The 20,887-nt window shown below is 43.7% G+C and overlaps 1 protein-coding gene across 1 annotated transcript in view; it reads left to right on the top strand.

Moving 5' to 3' along the window:
• The window catches only part of GPRIN3 (GPRIN family member 3), a 31,996-nt gene extending 13,289 nt beyond the window's left edge, over window positions 1–18,707 (top strand). The window contains exon 2 of the mRNA XM_005148968.3: window positions 13,533–18,707. Coding sequence (XP_005149025.2) covers window positions 13,643–15,973 — 2,331 coding nt within the window. The 5' untranslated portion in view covers window positions 13,533–13,642 and the 3' untranslated portion in view covers window positions 15,974–18,707. The remainder of the gene's footprint in view (window positions 1–13,532) is intronic.
• Window positions 18,708–20,887: the final 2,180 nt, after the last annotated feature.

Here is a 20,887-nt window from a genome sequence, read left to right as displayed (position 1 = left end):
ATCATATATGTATGCATAGTTTGTGGTAATACAAATTTTATCCATAACTAGGATGTCAATAAAAATAAATTGTGGTAGGAAGCCTAACCTGCACACACAGCTGTCAGATGACTGTTTGAAGTATCTAGTGCTTATCTTCATGAAGTTCCTGTCTGGAAATAAACCATCTTGTCTGGATTTTCGTACTGGCTCTAAGGTTGTCATGTGTTTTCTCGCTCCTTCAAATATGCCTCTGTGCATGAGGCATCTATGTTCAATGTGAGTCCAGTAATTAAGCCTTAAGCTGTGAATGATCCTTTTTCATGCCCTGCCAGCTTCCACTCCAGCTGACTTAGAAACAAGGACAAAGCTATCACACAGCCCCGCTCACTCTCAGCTGTGCTCTAGCAAGGTACAGCCTGACCTCAGCTTACTTGTAAGATTTGCAGGTTAAATATGCTGGCAGCTTGAGCAAGGAAAGCTGAAACTGCTCCAAAGAGGAGTAAATGGAACACAGCCTGATGCAAGGAGCTGGGCTTTAGGTGATAAACTCAGTAATTGCTTGGGGCTGCCAGGTGTTTTAAGTTTTTGAATGCCTGGGGCATTGCTTCCATACCATGAAGCAGTTGCATGTAGCTGGAGAAGGTTGTAGCTTTATTGTATATGAAGATGAGCTAGATGGAGAGCTGCCTCCGTGTGTGCCAGTCACACTGCCCATGGACTGTCTGATCTGGGCTTAGCTAGGCAGTTGAGTCAGCCAGCTTCAGTAAACCTGAAGTTTTGTTAAACCTAGATGTGATGCATCTTGTTTGAGCTGTCATTATACTTAATGCTAATTATACTCATTAACCAACTTGGCAATCATCCTGAAGGTGATTCAAGTCAAAGCTAATGTCATTTAGCAGTACCTCTATCACAGTGTGCATTGCTTCAATCACCTGATAAATGGAAATGTTAATATGCCTGGCTTAAATGCAGGAGAAATGAGGAGTATGGGTATGTTCAGAGTTAGGCTCAGTGTAAACCTCGAACTCTGCCTCTGAAAGATCTCAGCCCTTGACAGGAGTGGACATGTCACATTAGCTGGTGTTAGCCATCGTGGCCTTGCAGAGGTCCAGGGTACAGACCATATGTCTGGTATGGCTAAGGCAGAGATCCAGTGTATGGGTACAGCTGTGCCATATCGCAGCAGGGAGAGCTTTGGCTTATGACGACTCCAGTAATTAACTCCTAGTATTATTATTAGCTTTGAATGGGTTTACGAAATAAGACATGCTGGATCTCTGCTTCCAGCATGTTTGATTGAACTACTTTCCAGATTTTTGCATTACTATCTCTTAAATATTTGCTGTGTTGAGGAAGTATTTCTGGGTTTAGTTTGGTTCTGACACAGATGGGGCTTCCCAAGTCCCAGACACTGAATAGGGTTTTATGTTATGAGCATTGTGATTTTTAAGAATTTAGAAATAGAGAATATCATTATTCCTGAGCCTGTGAAAATCCACATTTAAAACATGGTATAAGAAGCTGAAGGCAGTTGGGTACTTTCGTCACCCTTGTTGGGGCTGGAAGAATAAAAGCACATTGAACCTAAGGATAAAAATACGTGCATTGAATAAGCCATTGTTGGGAGACAGTTCTAATAGGAGGGGGGATGGTTCCTGTGATTGTTAGCATGAGAGATTTTTACACCCCCAGGCTGTCTGCAAGGGCAATTCTGAAAAGCTATTACCATCAAACACCTGTGGGATAGACTGCAAATAACGAGTTGTTCTTAAAATAAGCTGTTGTACAGCACAGCTGTTGGTGTTTTTCTTTGCTGCAGGAAGGCAGAGGTGTTGAGAGGGAGACTTGGTAACTGAGTTGGCTTCTTCAGCCAGGGAAAGCACTGAAATCTCTTTGTTCAAGCACATTTATGCTGTGGATGGAGAAGATTTAAGAGCCTCTTTTCATCCTGAAAAGCTTTCTGGCTAGTTAATTTCAGGACTCAAAGATAGTGAGGTAAGGTTTGGGTGTTGATTTTTACCAATACAGAGTTGGTATCAGTGCTAGTTCCTCCTTTTTCCCAAGCTAGGAGCCAGAACAGTAAGTTTCTCTCAATTTACTTAATTTTATCTGATCAGATCTGCCACAGTGGCAGTTGCTGTCATCTGGGAGATTTCTTGGATGTGTCTTTCAACACCACCTCTCAGCTCAAGGTGGAGGCTGAAGAAGACATGCTGTAGTTCATAGGTTTAATATTTTACCAGCATATTCCTGTGTAGAATTTGCCTTCAACAGGGTCAAGTGGCTGAAAACCCTCACATGGCTGCAGTGTTGTATATGTGGTTAGGCTGTTCCATCTTTTCGGGATATAAAGAATGATGGTGTCACTGATTATCTGCAGTATGTGACAAGTGCTATTTTTTCTGGCTTTGCAGGGTGCTGCTTAGGATGTATTACCCTCTCCCTGCTTGGTTAGCACATTCTGCTTTCCCCATGCCCCACATGCAGTACCTCGTCAGTTAAAAAAACAATAATAAATGAGGTTCTGTCTCTGCTTTGGTCCAATTCCACCAGGGTCAACATTCGACAAAATAAAGCATATAGCCTCAAGTAAAGAGAAAGAACAGTCTGAGACTGAGATGACAGCTTTTCATGCAATGGTCCCACTGAAGTCATATCATTAGCTTGCCTGACTGAGGTGAGCAGGTTAGAGTCCTTAGCTGGATGTACAGGTTTGAGTCATTGCCCTCAAGAGAGCATTTACCGGTGTTGTAAAGATACCACTGAATTGCTCCGATTTTTATCTCTGAACATGAAGGCTTCCAACCTGCAGCCATTTGGTTTCCCACAGAGCCTCAAACACATCAGGCAAAAAGTGGCCTCGCACGGCTTCCTCCATTGTTTGTTTTTTTGAGAAGCTGTTTAGCAGGAGGAAGTTTACTAAGGAGATGATTTTGTTGCTCTTACTGCTCTCGTTGACAATGACAGGCAGCAGTGGAGTGAAGTGAGAATGTGAAGAAACAGGAAGCAACTGCTGAGGTGGCAGCAGGAAGAGGGCAAGATATTTTAAACTGGGTTTTTAGGTGGTTTTTGTTGTGTGTGGTTTTTAAGCCATGGTGATAACTGAGCTGCCAGCCTCTTTATTCACATTAGTCGTGTTTCTAATAGCTAGGAGGCAAGAGCTGACATGGTGAGATCATCATCATGCCTTTCTTACGTTAATCACACACTATGGCAAATTTCTGTTACAGTAATGACTGGTTAGGCTCTGCATCCTTCTTTTCTAATTACATGCCATTTGGAGTAGTTCTTTTCCATTAGGATAATGCCTATAAACAACAATGGATATATTCTTTGCCAGGTGCCTGTTACATAAAGATCTATTCCCTTTTCTAATACTGAGTCCAGCATCTTCATTAAAATAATATGATATGAGGACAACTTTTATTTTTTCAGATGGTGTGTGAGAATTAAACATTATCGTTGGGGTTTACCTTATGCAAAAGACGTTCCTCCTGGGATCAGCTCTTCTAAGGCAAAATTTCCTTACTTGCAAAATTGGTGTTTAAAAAAAGAAAGTACTGCTGCAATTTACTTCTCTGGGCATGGATAATAAGGTTACTCAGCAGCAAACCAGGCCTAATTATCTAGTGATACCAGCACTACTGGACTGCTTAAGCCGTGTTATGAGTGTTTGTATTTAGTGCATTGAGGGAATGTTCTTAAGGGGATCAGCATGAAGTTCAGGGAATTTGCTTTCTTAGAAATAGTAACGTCCTTTGTCCCATAGAGCCACCCTTTCCAAGACCCACATACTCTTTAGGGGTTACATTTTCCTAAACACAAAAAATGTGATTTTGGTCTTGGTCTAGCTCACAGCAGATGGATGTCCACATAAACCTCATCATCCTGGTTGCTGCTAGTTGACTGGGAGTCTTAGCAGAGAAAGCAAGAATTGCACAGGCATTATTCAGTGTTATGCTTTCACCCTTAAAGCTGATTGTTCCTCTTTATAATGAAGTCACATTGGCATTGCTGTGTAAGAAAAAGGTATTTATTGTTTGCTATTGTTAAACTGCTCTCTGAAAACAGGGCTTTTGTTTGTCAGCTGTCTAAGTCCAAATGCATTCAGTTGCATGAAATGCATTAATGATGGGTTGGATTTCAATATGCTTATATCAGAGGAGAAGATATCAGGATAGACAAGGAATGAAATTCCTGTTTGATTGATGGGTAATTCTGTTACTTTCAACGTCAAACATGAAAGTGGTTTTTGAAAGGCCTGTATGACCTCAAATACATCCCTCAAATACCACTCCTTAGTTGGACTCAGTAACGAGCTGAAGAAAAACGATGTGGAAGTGAGCTATGTGAAATGGAGTCTGTCACCTGCCTGATGTGGGCAGCAGGTTCCTGGTTTCCTCACATGTGCATGTGTCGGGAGCATGCTCACAGACATTCTTCCTGAAATGTGGTTTGCCCTTGAAGTCAGGCTGTTTCCTTAAAAGCAGCTTCCAGTGTCGGATAGTGAAATAAAAAATATGTGCTCATGAATATTGAGGCTAAACATAATAACATGCAATTAAAAAAATAAATTAAGCAAAATATATATCTCTCTGGGTTTTATCCACGTGTCGCATCTCCTCTGGGTGGCCCAGGATATTAAATAGGAGTGTTGCTGTAGCTTATGCAACTGTTACAGCTGGCTGACGGTCAGTATAGTTGTTTGGTTTGGCTATTTCAGTAGATCTATTTGTCCTTCCCCTTCACTTTGGAGGAAGAAGACTGACGGGTTCTTGGTGGTGCTCTGCAGCAAGCCTCGTGGTCAGCAGGGGCTTTTGCATACTTGCAGACCTTCCTGAAGCAAGACTTCTTACAGGTTGCTGTAACCTAGGGAGGGGGCATGCAAGGAGAGATCATGTCTTTGCAATCCTCTGCTGCTGCCCAAAACCCCTCTCTGCTGGTAGGAAGGACACTTAAGGGCACAGTGGAGCATGAGCCGAGTGGAAAGCAGAGGGGCAGGATGCGGACATGGGGCAGAAGAGGAGATTGTGTGTGAAGGGTGATGCATCTTCAGGCTGGGGTTCACCTTCTGTGGTTTCTTCCCATAATATACACTGATCTGACCATGCATGGGGCTCTTTTGAGAGGCTGCAATTACATGAGGACCGCAGCTTCCCCAGAAAAGGCTTTTAATCTTTGAGGAAGTGAACTTCTAAGGCTCAAAACTTCAAGGGCAACAGATGATGCCACAGTTCTTTATTCAAATCACGATTTTCATTCTTCGTTCTAAATGTTCTTCATGTCTAGGAGTCTTCTCAAGACTAATTTTCTACCACTTTTAAATACTGTTTTTCTGTGCTTCAAAGTGTTAGAGCGCAAAGCAATCCCAGGTTTCTTCTGGAAACTTGGAAGAGTTTTGCAAAACAGGGATAGGCCTGTAAATCCATAACAGCTTGGTCCTTACTCCCGTGGAAACAAGCTGTTCTTGCGGCACTTCCACAGCATATGCGAGCCCGCTGACTTTGGCCATGACCAGAGGACAGTGACCTCTTCAGCAGAGCCAGACCAGCTTTGGTGCTGAGGATTCTCCAAATGAATGTCACTGGTGTGACCATGGTAGCTGTAAGCATCGGAGTACGGAAAAGGATCTCTTCTGATACAATGACTTGCTGACAGAGAATAAAAGCAAAGTGCAACCAGGAGTCAAGTTTACATGCATGCAGAAGGTATATATTGCTAGCAGTGCAGAGGCTCCCATCAGGGCTCTGAACAGGCACCAGAGCTGGATGTGGTGGTTGATGCTTGTCTCCTGCCAGGGGTGAGATGGGTGCTGCCCACAGGGAACGGATGGAACACAGGCTGGGACATGCTGTCTCAGAGCAGAGCAGCAGTTGTACTTCCTTTTAGATGGCCATCTAAATTGAAGGATAACTAATTATTCTGCTGCCAGAATAGCAGGACAGTAGAGCTGAGTCAGGCTTGGTCAGTGCACAGTTTTTACTCCTCCATGGTGATGAGCCTGCCTATTGAAAGGTGGTTTGCAGATATTCTCACATTTGTGTGCCTGGGTAACTGCTGAAGTGCACACATGTCTCTGGGCAGTTTTGAACTGTTGGAGCAAGATTCTGCTCAAGCTCACAAACGCAGTCTCTCGGATGAGCTTGTCAGCATTTTCTTGTAACCAGGCAGCCATGGGACTTCACCTGATTTGCACCATTTGGCCTGAAGTTGGAGAACAGGTGTACCCTCAAATCTGGTTCAGCCCTGTCTGGGCACACTCTTTGTATACCAGTCTAAAGCTGCTTAGTAGTGATTTTTCTGGCAATCCTGAAGTCATGCTAGGGATGGAGTGACTGTTACTTGCTTCTAAACTGCAATAAACACTGCAGAACCAAAATTACAACTAGATAATCCTTTGTGCTCACTGCTTAGTGCCTGAGAGCAGTTGACAGATCCAGTTTTGGTGAGCCTCCTCTGCAGCCTGCAGGACACTGTGCTCTCTGGGCTCTCAGGAATTCAGCAAGAGACTGGGGAGGCAGAGAGCATAGATTTAAAGAGAACATGTGCAAGAGCTACATGCAGAAGCAAAACCCAGCAATGCTATCTGCATGCTGCAGTGAGAAAATATTGTAAATATTAAATTTTAACACTCACCAGAATTGCTTTGGCATCTAGTTGAGTAGACTATATCATTTGCAGGGGCCTCTTGGAAGCGTGTACTTAAGGTTTGTCAAAAGCTCAGTGAAATGAAGGAAGATGCAAAGCAGTTTGTTTTGCTTTGTGTTAGGCCCAAAGGCCACTGAGCCATTTGGTAGGACTGGCTTCACCTATTTTCTCATCTGCAGATTGTGGGCAGCAGGTTAAGATGAGCTTTGTCCTTTTAAAGCGTAGTTCCTGTGTTCTGCACTTTGCAGAGTTAGAGCCTATACCTGTCAGAGAGGTGCAAGATGAGAGGAACAGACAACCACAGAACTGTATTTCTTCAGCTTGTACAAAATGCTGCTAGAAGAATCTTCAGTAGCTGTCAGGCTCATTGGCAGTCATCTCTTTTTGGCAAAAATCAGCAGTGCATCTTGCCCTTGATTTTTTCACCCAGTTTTCCCTGGTATATTACCATTACAAAGCAGGGAGGAGCAGAGCTTGACATCCTTTTTTAAGTACTAACCCTTTGTTTTACCTTTTGGACTCATTTCCCATTTTTCTGTCTGCTTTTTCCATTCTTCAGCATTGTGTCCCTCCCCATAATGTGACAACACCTGTGCAAGTAGACCTGAGAGGCACTGTGGGCTGTACCCCAATATCCAGGAGGATGTGCTGCAAGGTCCAGTGATGAGCCTGGCTGTGCCCCAAGCCTGGCAGGAGCTGGATTTTCCTCGGGGCTGTTTCAGTGTGGATCAGTTGGTAGTTTCAGCTATTTAGTATTGCAGCACATGTCACGTGTGCTCCTAGCGCAGGTGGTAGGAAGGCTTATGGAGGTCTGTATGGTTTTGTTTGGTGGTGTTTGCTTTCATACTAAAATGAGTGGCCTAGACTTCCAGTGAGCAGGCTTGTACAAATAAATGCCCTTTTCTCATGGGGCATGCGTACTGTGAGGGTGCTGAGGCACTGGAACAGACTGCCCAAGGAAGCTGTGAATACTCCATCCCTGGCAGTGTTTGAGGCCAGGTTGGATGTGACCTTGAGCAACCTGATCTAGTAGAAGGTGTCCCTGCCCATGGCAGGGGGGTTGGAACTGGATGATTTTAAGGTCCTTTCCAACCCTAACCGTTCTATGATTTTATAATTCTATGTGCGCATTGCCACAGCGTTTCATATGAGCCAGATATGCAGAGGAGTTTCATAAATAGATGTGCATTAATTTCAAAGTGATCAAAATGTGTCCTTTGGTTCAGAAAATCCTTAAATCCCTGATGGCCAACAGCAGGAAGGATATACAGAGGATCCATGTGTATGCTAGGACTTCAGGCTGGCCAGAGCCTTCAAATGGATCTGACTTTTTTCCGAAGCAACTTTCCTGACATAAAAAAACCCAAAAAACAACAAAACCCCAAGAATAATTTAAAACTTTTTCAAATAAACATACACACACCTAGAATTAAAAACTTGCCAAGCAGAAGTGTAACTTTCAATATAGTGAAAAATGAAAATAAAGGGGGAAGATGAAAAGTTCTTGTAGGCACTCATTTGCTCCTAGACAGGGTTGCAGTCAGTACAGGAGCTCTGACCTGCCTGAGACTGCCTGGTCCTCTCCAGTCCCTGGGAAATTCCTCCTGTCACCCTTGGTGCCTGGATGGATGCTGCCTACAGGGGCTGCAAAGTGCCAGTTTATTCTCAGCTTCCTCTCCAGCATTTGTTCTGTAGCCCATTGAGCTGAGCTGTCTTCTGTACCCCTTGTAGAGGGGTTTGACTGGACCAACCAGCCATTTAAGGGAACATGACAGTGAATGCACAAATAAGACGCATAATATCTATCGCAGCTTACCCGGTTTCTGTCAATGGGGCAGTTGTGATAGAGCCAAACAAGGCTTCGGGTATGGTCATACTACTGAGTAGGCCTATAAACTGCTAGCACTGAGCCCAGATGCTGCAACAAAAGTGCTCAGATAACATGATGATGGGCTGTGCTGATGAGCAGCATCGAGGTGAGTTGTAGTTTAAGGCAGCAGAAGAGCATCAAGAAGAGATAGGAAAAGATGAATAGCAAAAAGGGGACAAAACACCTTATTGCATTGAAAGCAGTCCAGCAATAGGCTGTTGTCCATCTGGGCTGAGTAAAGTCATATTGGTTCACTGGATAATGAAGGAGTAAATGGGTATTTTGCAGTATCTGCTGAAACGTTACAGATATTCTGCTAACTGAATAGGCAAAGGCCAGTCAGAAGTGCTGAACACAGTTGTCTGCTTTCCATAACATCTGCACAGAGGGTGCTGCAGCCCTGTGGTGTTGGGCTTATTGCTTATGCTGTCCATGCCCCATCTGTCTGGCATGGGTTCTTCTGGTGTTGGCAGGTGTGGCCTGCAATAGCAGGTCCCCAGGTATAGAAGGGGAAGAAGGATTTCATGCACTTTCTCCTTGAAATGACAGCCCCATCTCTTGGGTGAAGGCAAGGTATCCATGGGCATTCTCTGTCACCTGTTGCTTCCCTGGCTGGCTGGCCACATGAGGACTCTCCCAGAGTGTCTCCTGGCAGCATCCCAAACCATGCAGAAAGATGGAAGCTTTGTATCTTGTACCTTGCCCTTCGGAAAACCTCATCTGTATTTTAATGAACATGTCCTTGCTTTGCGCTGCCCTTCATTTTGTAGTGCCAGTCTTCAGTCCCACAAATAATTAGGGGAAAATAACCCATGAAGCAAATTATTCACAAATATACAAACACTCTTTGACACTAAATAGAGGAAGTCACAGTGTTTGCAGAGCATAACAACTTAATGAACTGAGGGAAGGGAGAGGAACATTGGGTACAGAATGGAAGGATGCAAGTGCATTTGTATGTTTGAAATTTAAAGAAATGCTCTTCGTGTTCTACTTATTCAGTGGTCTGACATGAGTTAGAGCATGCTGACGTCTTTTACTCATGTCGAGAAATAAGAAGCTGAATTCCTGCTTTAGCAGATATTTATCTGTGTCCTTAACTCATGATGTACAATGATTTTTGTGATAATCTGAGAGATCATATGCTGAGATTAGAACTGTTAAGAACAAACATTCAGGTTGTCCATTTGTAGAGACAAGGGTGAAGAGAGGTCTCCAAGAACGGGGGGCTCAAGGAATGGAAAGCTGATGAGAGTCTGGAACTGGGGAGGGGATGCTTGATTAGTTTGGGAGCTGCTTTTTAATTGTTATTAATTTATTTTTTTAAAGCTGAAGGTAGGTAGAGGTGCTGGCAGTCTTACTTGTGCTTCGGCAGATTTTTCAAGAGGGAATGGGATGCAGAATCTTATTCTGGAATTTCCTGGGAATTTCTTGGATTTATTAAATGTGAAGATTTTCTGGGTTTGTTAACTTGCTTATAAGCAGCAAGAGGATAATTTATAATCTTGTTATACTGGCAGATGGATGTTACCAAAATGAGTAGGAGTTTCTTTACATTGGCAACAATGGAAACTCCTTGAGGTTTGGGGTTTTGGGGATTTCTTTGTTTTTTTAAAGCACATAAAGAAGCACCTACTGAGTGACAGGAGTCCATGAAGGTCTGCTGGCCACATGAGGACTCTCCCAGACCATATAAGCTAAACATAGACTTTGTCAAAGTTAGAAACTTCTTGTTTCAAAAGGCCAGAAAAGTTCTAGTTGAGATGAGATTGATAGAGACCTAATTTGGTCTGAAAGAACAAGGTGAAGGTGAACTGTGTTGGGGTATAAAATCTGTTCTTATTACTGAAAATTGATTTTTGACCTTTGCTGAGAGACTAATTTCACTTTCTGATAAAAAAGAATTTTGGGTGATTGCTCCAGGTTGGGCATGCAACACTTTAAAGGTTGATCAGTGATCTTGATTTGTTTTGACACGTTTTGGCCTACTACTGAGGTTTGTATTTCTGTTTCTTCTCAGTATTTTCTTTCAGTGTTGCTTGTTGGGTGGAATCCTTACTACTTTGGCAGTAGAATAGTGCTGCCCAAAGGTCCCAGCATTGTTCTTCAGTCCTATATAATAGGACTCCAATAATAAAAACGAGAAAATAATCATAAATAAGGCACCAGTAATAAGAACGCTTTTCCAGTTCTGTAATGGATTGGGTTTTCTCACTTTTTCTATTGCATAAGACTTATATTTTGTTCTGATTTTTAATCATTCTTAAGAGAGAGCACTGTCAAAAATTACCACATTTACTTAGAATACTGTAGTGATTTTGGCACTTGTCATTAGGATGGCTTAGTGAAGGGTCTAACAAGTATATAGCTCCCATGTCTTGGACAAAAAAGTCTTTATAAAAACCTTAATATCATAAACTAAGTTGTTTTCAGAGTTGTTCCATGCAGTCTAATGACCTGTTCAAGGGTCAGGCAAAATGTCTGGGTTATGCTCTGCTCTGTCATATCAGAGAATAGGTCCACATGTTTTTTTCTGGGGGGAATTTCCTCTGTCAGCATTATAAGTTGAGGGCTTGGTAGCAGAATTGTCTTTAATTCGCCCATGTGGCAGACATTTAAATGTGCATTTCTGGTGATGCTGGTGAAGAGCCGCTAAACAGCTAGGGAGGATTCATGTGGGGGTTCAGACCAGAACTAATTCACTTAATTGAAAAATTAGGAATCATTCTCCCATTGAGTGGCTGTGAGTTAAAGACAGCATTCCAGCATGCAGATTGCCTTTCCCAGGTTTTGTATAGTGAAGGGCCAAACAGATTTGCTCTGCTGTCTTTATTTCTTCTGAAACAGTTTGCTGAGTATCATGTCTCATCCTGAACTTGGATTTGGTTTTGTTCCATTATTTATTTAGTTGTTCTTACATGAACTCTGGATCTAAAAGAAATATAAAATGTGACCTGCCCAGCTGTATATTCTGGTTTGGTTTGCATTGATATTTGGAAAAGGAAAGAAGAGAGTAACAGAATTTAGACAAACAGATGCCCAAAGCCATCTGCTCTGCTCTTCATAGTCATTAAGACGTTCATAGTACAACAGCATCAAATTTGAACAGCTCTCCTTTCCTTCAAGACTACACTGGCTGGCTTTAAAGTGAGCACAAAATGAAGTGAAGATATCTTGTAGGCAGACATAAACTTCCACTGATTTGCAGTCTGGTTTACATAAACTTAGTACTTCTCAAAAAGCTTATCAATCATTGACCTTGCTGGAAAGCCATTTTGGAGGGATGCAGGGCTGAGATCACAGATTGAAATTAAGACACTCGGAGTCCTTCAGGGGCAGGATCACGGTTTCCCAGAGCTCACATAGCCCAGCAGACTGTGTGAATCTGTGCATGGACAGAGCCCAAAGAGACACTATAAAAATAATAAATCATTCATATCTGGAAGACATAAAGCTTCATGAATAAGAAATAAGTTGCAGCATTTTCCTTTTCTTAGAAAAATAATTTGCTCTATCTTTTTTATTTTTCTTTTCATTGTCCACTTTTCTCCTGTTGCTCTTTAAGTACCATGAGGTGCTCAAATTTAGGATTGATTTTATGGAAAGTAAGGAAGTTCTGCTGCCATTCATGCTGAGAGAAAGAAGAGTAGGGCTGTTCTCTGGAAAGGGCTTTTACTAGTGGGTAGAGAGGGTGGGGAACAGCTGAGCCCTTGCACAGCTCCTTCCAGCAGCATCTCCCAAGTAATGTAGCAAAGAAAACCCCGCTGTGTGCCTGCAGAGACATGGGCATACAGAGGATCAGTAGTTTTCCCACTGTCATCCCTCTGGTTAACACAAAAGTTAATGTTCAGACTGCCTTCCAGGTCTCATGCCTATACTTTGCTGGCACCATAAGCTGGGGAAAAGCCTTTTAAATCAGTGTAGGTAGCCTGCAGTTTAAACAATGACGGGTGAGATTTTTATCACTGGTCACCACCACTCTGCTGACACTGACAGGATCCAGCCCTTGACCTCTAGCAGGGTCTGAGTTGAGCAGTGGTAAGTTCTTTTGAAAGCTCAGCCAACAAGCACATCTGCAGATCACCTCCTGTTTGAAGCAATGGTTTCCCTGCAGTCCTGGCTGGATTTCAACCTGGATAGCTCTGCTCCACCTGCTTTAAATCCCCCCCCTGTGCCACTGGGTATGTCATAAGCCCCTCCTGTTCTGTGGTGCTGCAACATTCCCCTTCCAGTTTCATACCACCTGCTTGTAAATTGATTTCTAGATCATCTATGCCCCTGTTTATTAGTTGAGCTGGCTTCCTTGTAATTATTTTGATGGATCTAAATGTGAAAGCAGTAGGTATGTGCACAGCCCCAGTGCAGTGCAGTATCTTAGTGTTTATCTGCACCACCTAGCAGGTAGTTGTCACTCCACATTACTTTTACTGGTGAGGTTTGTGTTCATCCGCATTAGTCTGAATTGACCTGCTGCCCCTGTCAGAAAGTCCTTGTTGGTAGCTCAGGTAGAGAAGGGCTTTCCATGAGAAGAAGGGGGAACTGGTGCTCAGCAAAGGTGTGAGATCCACTCATATCACACAATGGGAATCAGATCTGTTCTTCACATAGCACAACAGGTAAGATAGTACCTTTCCTTCCACAGGTGGCTGTCTAGAGGATTTTATCAGTGAGTTTATCTTGTGACCTCTAACTTCCACACAAAGTCTGCGCCCTTTCCCATTTAATCCCTACTTTCACTTCGTATTTGTGGGGTTTTTTCCTCCCTCTTGACATGTCATTATGTTTTCATTAATGTATCAACAACAGGGAAGCTGTTATGGCTTTGTCCCTTGTATTGTCTTCACCGTCTGGACCTTGGAGTTGGGGGATCCTTGAAATCCATCTTTTATGTGGCTCGTAGGCAGAAGCAGATGCTTTACTTCCACCTTGCCTGCAAGTATTTCTCTCCAAGCTCTAAAATAATGATTTCTGGGTACTCTTTTTTCCTTAAATCTGACTGCTGCTAACCCTGTGTTTCTTTCATTAACAGATTAGCTTTACATGAAACCTGTGGCTGACAGCCTGCCCTGTTGTATCCACTGCCTGTCGAAAAAGCTCTGAGGAGAAAGCCAAGAGCAAACCGCATCTCTGAGACAGCCCATGGGGACTGTACCAGATCCTCTGAGATCTGCCAAGCTTTCCCTGGCCACAGCGTCTGCGGAGGAGGACCACCTGGGAGACCTGCATCCTGCTAAGCATCAGCCCCAGTTACCCAGTGGAGGGAAGGCCAGCAATGGCTTCCCATGCACGCCATCCAGCTCTGCTGGAGTTTGCTTGTCTGACCTGAAACGTGCAGGAGCTGCCAGCACACACAGGTGTGAGCAACGCTGTGAGGACGATGCTAGCCAGCGTGAAGCCTTTCCTCCTGGGATCTCCAGCAAAGCTGTGGAGGGGTGTCCTGCATCCATAGAGCCTGCTGGACCAGCAGCAGCACCAGCAACCCCTGCAGTAGGAGCCCTGTTATCGGGGTGTGGGCCAGAGATGATGCCAGCCCCACAGAGCTCCCGGCAGTTTGTGCAAAGCAGCCAGGCAAAAACAAGCTCCCTGATGCAAATAGATGACTCTGTCCTGAAACCTCAGGGGACTGATGATCAGCCAGCACTTGAGGTGTTGAATTATCCTTCCCCGGGTGACCCTGTCAGGGGTAATGAGTCCTGTCCTACTTCCCAGGCAAACCTTCTACAAAGAGGGGAGAAAGACAGGGGAGCGGAAAAGTCAGCAAGACACACAGAAGCTACCCTGGGAAGAGACCCACAGACCAGTTCGGAGGCAAAAAGTGGGGCTGCAGACACCACACAGTTGCATCCCACAGATAAGACTGAAGAGGTGCTGAGCAGCAAGGCACCAGCCCAGTCTAGCCACGAGAGCCAGCATCCCATGCACAGCGCAGACCCTGGGCTGGGGAATCCAGCCCCTACCCAGCTCTCCAGATTCAGAGAAACAGGTACAATGACGGTTCAGGCAGAGAGCAGCTCTTTAACTCAGGAAGCAGTAAACAGGACATGGCGAGATGCCGAGGTTCAGGCCGTGGCTACTGTGGAGAGCAGATCGGCCTCCACCAGTCCCAGCATCCTTGCTGCCTTCCTAAAAGGGAATCCTCCTCCAGAGGAGAAGGAAGAACTGCACGTAATTTACCAAGGAGGGATGGGGCTGAGCCAGTGTGCACTTACTGACAGTTTATCTTCACAGCAGAAGTCCCCATGTTCTCCTGGTACCACGTCAGAATCAACTGTTGTTATGGCTGTGACTGCTTCAGCCCAAACTGAGCCTGTCAAACTGCCTGGGGTCCCATCTGATGTGGTGCCTCCAGTGTCAGCAGATAATGCAAAACCTGTTCTCCCCATGTCCCCTGCAGCCATTACCTCCCAAGAGACATCTGTGAGTAATGGTGAAATGACGGGTATAGCCCATGAAGGCAAGGGTGCTGCTCAGCTGCCAGTGGATGCTCCAGTCCCATCAAAGCCCATCCCTGCTGGGCAGCTTGCAGTTGACTCCAGTAATCAAACGCCAGCACAGTCTGGGTCTGGTGCTGGTGAACGAAGCACCACTTCTGCTGCTGCTGCCCCAGGAATCCAAAGCAATGTGCAAGATCCTGTCCATGATGCACAAAGCAGTCAGCTATCTTTACTCTGTAGTACTGACAGAGAAGTCAAGGAGAAGGAGGTCCTGGGCAGCTCTGAGAAAAAGCCTGCACAAAGTAAGGGTTTGAGTCAAGGGGAGGCCATTCCTAATCAATCCACAGTAAAACCAAAGGAAGAAATCTCAGTGGTGCTTGATCCTAAAGGAGAGATGAATGTTAGCAGCCAACCTGCTGCTGTCCACATAAAGGTGTCCTCAAAGGATGCAGGTGAAAAGGAGAGCAGAAACCAGGCAGACACTGGCCAGGCTCAGACGGTCAGCAGCCAGAGCGGGCAGGCAGGACTGATGCCTAAGTTGAGTGTGAGTTCTGCACATTCCACACTTTCTTTGGAGTCATCAGCAGCTCCCCAGCAGCAGGGCCTCCATGCCAAGGAGTCCAGACGGGAGCTTCACTCAGCAGCTCATCCTGCTTCAGCTCAAGCCTTACCAAACCTGGGGGAAAACAAAAAGCATCCCACCCCAGCCATGGAGGCAAAAGTGCAGGTGAAGCAGTCCAAACACGTCAGGGATGTTGTTTGGGATGAGCAGGGCATGACATGGGAGGTTTATGGTGCTTCCCTTGATCCAGAATCCCTGGGAATTGCCATCCAGAATCACCTACAGAGACAAATACGGGAACATGAGAAACTGATCCGGGCTCAGAACAGTCAGACCCGGAAATCCATTTCTTCGGATACATCCTCAAATAAAAAACTGAAAGGAAGGCAGCACAACATGTTCCAGTCCATGCTGCAGAATTTTAGGCGTCCCAATTGCTGCGTGCGACCCGCTCCCTCTTCTGTGTTAGACTGACGTGGTTTGCAGGGATGCATAGGTGTCTCTGATAGTAGAGAGAATCCCTGCCCTCAAGTCTTGAGTCCTGCTGTTGTGTTATTGGGGTTGTGATAAAGCAACAGTGGAAAACTGTTCCCTTTTGTTTTTTAAGTAGCCATGCGCTCCATAATGCCGTTATTATTGCCACAGCTGGTGTGTTTCCACTTTACACCCCCATCCCAACTGCTGTCAAATGAAAAGCTAGGCACTTAGCAAAAGCACAAACTTAAATTGACACCTCACTGCAGAGAGAGAGCAGCATCTTCTGATACAGCAAGAAGCAGAGAGATTGTCATAAGTGTTATGGGAAGTTATTTATGTGTATCACAAGGTCTTACACAAAGGGGTGGGTTGGGGGAAGCCAGGTAAGGTGAAGCTAAGGTTCAACAGCTGTAAAGAACTAATGCAAGACCACTTTCCTGGGAAGTTACCCACACTGAGGCAAGTCTGAAAAGGTTATGGATGTTGATCCCTGAGCAGTCTCACTTCTATTGATACTGTGGGGCACTGTTCTGTAAGCCCCAGAGAGCAAGGTCTTCCCCTCCCATTGGAATGGAGAGCCAGGCAAAAAGTGTGGAGTAAGGCTGAAGGATTATCTCTTTGGGAGAAGTTAAGTCAATGGGATTATTATGGCTAGAAGGGGAGGTGAGAGGGTGGTATATTCTGTGAGCTTTGTCTCCCCAGACATGTTTAAAGTGTAAGCAGGCAATGCACACAGGGCAGGCAACGCACGAGAGAGTGCATCAATAGATGTACCTGCATCCGACAGCGCGGTGCCCTCTCTCATGCTGTGGCACTCCAGCCAAGTCTTTCAAAAGCAGTGAGCCATTACAGCTCCTCAGCTGGGGTGGGCAGCCCCCACTTCCAGCCTCCTGTGATGCTGAGCACCTCTCATCCAAATCACTTTTTAAAGTGATGCGGCTCTTTTTTCTTTCTCCAGAGATACACACTACCATTTTCCCATAGGAGCAGGCTATCCTGTGCATCTGGGTCCATGAGCCTATTGGTCTAGTGTGTCACACTGATTTCCCTTTTCTTCTTTAAAGTCCTTAGCCAACTCTACTTCTTTTGCAGTATTTTGGTGCTTTTCTTGCTGCCTTTCAGAAACTGAACACCATTTATTTAGCCTGTGCGTATTTTGTTTTACCTAATGCTCTCTATATTATAAACTATTACATTGTTAACTTGAAACATTTACTTTACAGAAGTACTGAAATCTTGAGACAATCTTTGATGTGTTTCTAATGTTAGAAAAGTTGTAGAAACTGCTAATAAAAGGTAGCTTAGTGACTGTTTCTCCACAAGTGTGGTATACAATAATGTCTTAAATGTACGTTGATTACATTTCTCACCTTAATAATATTTTTCAACCTGGGAAGTGTGTTTCCCACTTGCTTTTTATTCTGTCCATTAGAGTTCATGATGGGAAGCTGGGGAACTCCTGCGGTTTCAATCTGACAAAGCATTGTGGATTTGGATACTGTAATTCTGCAGAGTACTAGAGTTAAATAGGCATTATTTTTATTCCATTAAAGGTTTTTCATGAATCATGATGATAATTTATTTCTGTCTGTAGTACTACACACCTGACTTACTCTGTAAATCTCACAGGTTTACACAGTGTAAATGAGTATTAATATCTTTTTTTTCTTCTTTTTCTGTAAAGCAAACCTTAGGTGGTCGTAAGAGAGGTAAAATACTATAAGATACAGTATTTTAACCAAGTTCACTGCGAGGTGTTGCCCATAGATGATGTATTGAATTTACTCCTAGGTTTCATCTGGTATATATTTGGAGGCTTTATAGCATGTTCTTGTTCCATTTCTGTACATTATTTCGAGCCCTCTCCCACTTGATGCTGAATTGTTATTTCTGAAATACCACATTAGAGGGTATCTTCCCACCTCTGCCTGCAGGAGGAAAGTCTCATGCCTTTTTTCTGTTAGTATTACTGTTTCCATCCCCTCTATAGCAGTGTTTGAGATGTGTGTTTCACATTAAGTTTTGTGCGGGATTAACATTGGCAGTATCGTTAGGTCAGATTAGTTGACAGGTTCAGTGTCTCTTACCACTTTGCATCTGTCAGCCCTGAAGAGGTTCCCCAAGTTGTCTACAGTGTTTGCTGTGCCCTGTACAGGTCCAAGGCTTTTTGCTGCTCCTTTTGCCTACCCTTCCCTTGCTAGCTGCTGCCCAGCCTGTCTTCCTGTGAAATGATGTCCCTTGGCTCAGCTTGCATCCCTCTTGCTGCTGTCCCGCTCGCTTGTACTGTTGTGAGCCAACTTATTCTGAACTGCCCCTTTACAAATATGCTGAGTCTGAATATATAAATGGATTGTCATAATTTTTTTCCAGAGGAGAATAAATGGCTGTCACACATTCACCAATTTCCATTAATTTTGTCCTTTAGCTTAAGCTCTCCAAAATATTTCTGGCATATGGGTATGAGTTTCTTTATTGAACCAAACTGAGTATGGCAATGGATGAGCAGGGTGCTGGGCCAGCACTAGAATTAACTCTTCTTTGTGAGGAATGGAAGACCCGTCCTTGTTCCCTGCAGCTGCTTCCATCTGTGAGTCTTAACCACACGCACATCCCTCCCTATCCCAAATGATCTTTCTTCCAGGAAGATCTCATCAATACATACGTACTGCAAAACACCAATGGGCAAGTTACTAAGTGGATGCATCATAACAACTGCATGAGCATAACTGGAAAAAACATAGTGGTCAGCAGAGCACTGTGCTTTTGTACTCTGGTAAATACAAGTGCAAAGACAAACAGCAGAATGTCAGTGATGCTGCCTGCTGGGCACAGAAGTCCTACAGGGGTGCATTTGAAGCCAAGCAATAATGTGCCAAAACCCAGTGCACAAAAACAAGTCAATAATCACCAGTGCATCTCATGGGAAATACTATAGGTTTTCACTTTGCCTTGCTTAGGGCAGACTATAGGCAACTTGTTAGTTTAACACTGGTAATTTATGCTTTCTCTTGCATACAATCTCTAGATAATGACGTAAATCCTTGTACGGATGATGCACCTTTCACCAGCAGCAAAACAGAACTATCTTTTGGGTAGCAAACAGCAAATATTCTGCGTGTGAGTGATCTTGTAGCAGTCAAGAAAGACTATTCTTGTTAAAAATGGAAGTGTGCTGAGCATAGTAGTATGGCAAAGGGTAGGGGGAGATGATCTGTGTGCCATCACTACCCTCTTTTACTCTGCCCAGTGAATCAGAATCATGCTGCATTGGCTGGATGGTTAACAACCAAAGAAATCCATTTGGGCTAATAAAAAGAGGATTCAAAACAGAAAGGACATTGTAATTCCCAAGAGTAAATCTGTATGGAAAAAAAAAAAAAAACGAGAGAAACATGTTGCAAGCTAGCTGCTGAAGTAACTCTTAAATTCTGTTTGCTACAAGATGAGAACTGTTGGGACACAAGCTAATTGTCAGGAAATTCTTCCCTGTTGGTTGGATCTTCTGGGAAGTTTGGCCTGGTCGGAATGGTTCCTAGTTGGAACCATTAATAAAAGCAGTGGATGAGAATGGAAGTTACTTCTAATTTCACTTTAGGAGCATGAGAGTAAGCATGTTTCAATGTTACCAATACAAATCCTGAGTTGAAGGAGAATCCTGTTGCAGGTGATCTGCAATATAATTCTGGATTTCATATGAGGCTTTGACATTCATCACTTGGTTGGTGTCTGCCAGCTTAGTGTTGCTGTGGGCACAAGTGCTGAAATCCTGCCTTGTTTCTGCTGACTGGGTTTGGAATAAAGAGTGTGGAAAGAGCTGGAGGGACAAGGAGGAGAATATTTGCTTTCTCTATTTCAGAGGAAGAAAACCTTTTGACTATACAAGACAGGAGGGACGGACCAAAAGAGAAGTAAAAGGAAGCTGATGTAGATGCTTCACAAGGAATTCCCAATCCTATGTCTATAAAGCTGGCGTTTTGCCCATTTGCTCATTCTGAGCACACACTTTATTCATATTGTTAGTGTCCCATGGCTTTTAGGAAAATTAACATTTTTGAAGGCTTCATATTTTGCTAGTGTGTATAGATACATACAAATGTGATTTAAAGAAAACACTAGGCAAACAACCTCAGTTTATTACTGCTATTGCCATCCAAGAGCTTGTAAAATGCACTGTTTGGAGAAGTATAATCAAGGGACTCAGAAAAGGTGAATATATGCTCTAAAGATAACACTAGTTTTTATCTTGAATTTCATTGCTATGTTGAAGTGTTAGAAGTGGAAATCTGAATGAAAATCAGTGTTGAAGTTGATGAAAAATTCAAGTTGGCTGCCAGTAGTTTCCAGTTTGGAAATCTGATGAAATTTGCCATACCGGTGTTTCATTACTTGGGTCAGTACATACAAGGTTTCTATGAAACTACAAATGTTATTAGCTTATTAGCTTTGTTGTCTTGTACTGTGTCTTCTATACCACTGGAACTGCTGCAGTGTTCTCTTATGGGCCTAAATTATCCCACTTGAGTCAGTGTAGATGTTTAAAAGAATGAAGTATTAGAACTGAATGGACCCAAACTAAAATTGGTATCATCCTTTTAATGTGGATTTTTCATCAAATTGTGGCAAGGGAGATTTGCAATGTGAAATATTTTTTCATTATTCAGGCTTCTTTAAAGAAGAAAATAATGTTATTACTGAGCCAAATCACATAGAGAGAAAATATTTTTTCCCCTAGGAAAACATTCACTGTAGGAAAGCTTATGTGTGCATGCGTCCATGTTTAAAAGGAGTGTGCGAGTATGCAGGTCTCATGCATTACTCATACTCCAAGATTATGTTTTTTCCCTTTGCCCTTCTGCTTGGCTGCTGGAGGCTTAGCGTTTTCTATAACTTTGCGTCAAGTTAAGTCACTCT

This window comes from Melopsittacus undulatus, chromosome 7 (genome assembly GCF_012275295.1).
Source record: "Melopsittacus undulatus isolate bMelUnd1 chromosome 7, bMelUnd1.mat.Z, whole genome shotgun sequence".
NCBI lineage: Eukaryota > Metazoa > Chordata > Aves > Psittaciformes > Psittaculidae > Melopsittacus > Melopsittacus undulatus.
Note: the sequence above shows the minus strand (reverse complement) of the source record. Positions and strands in the feature narration are given on the sequence as shown.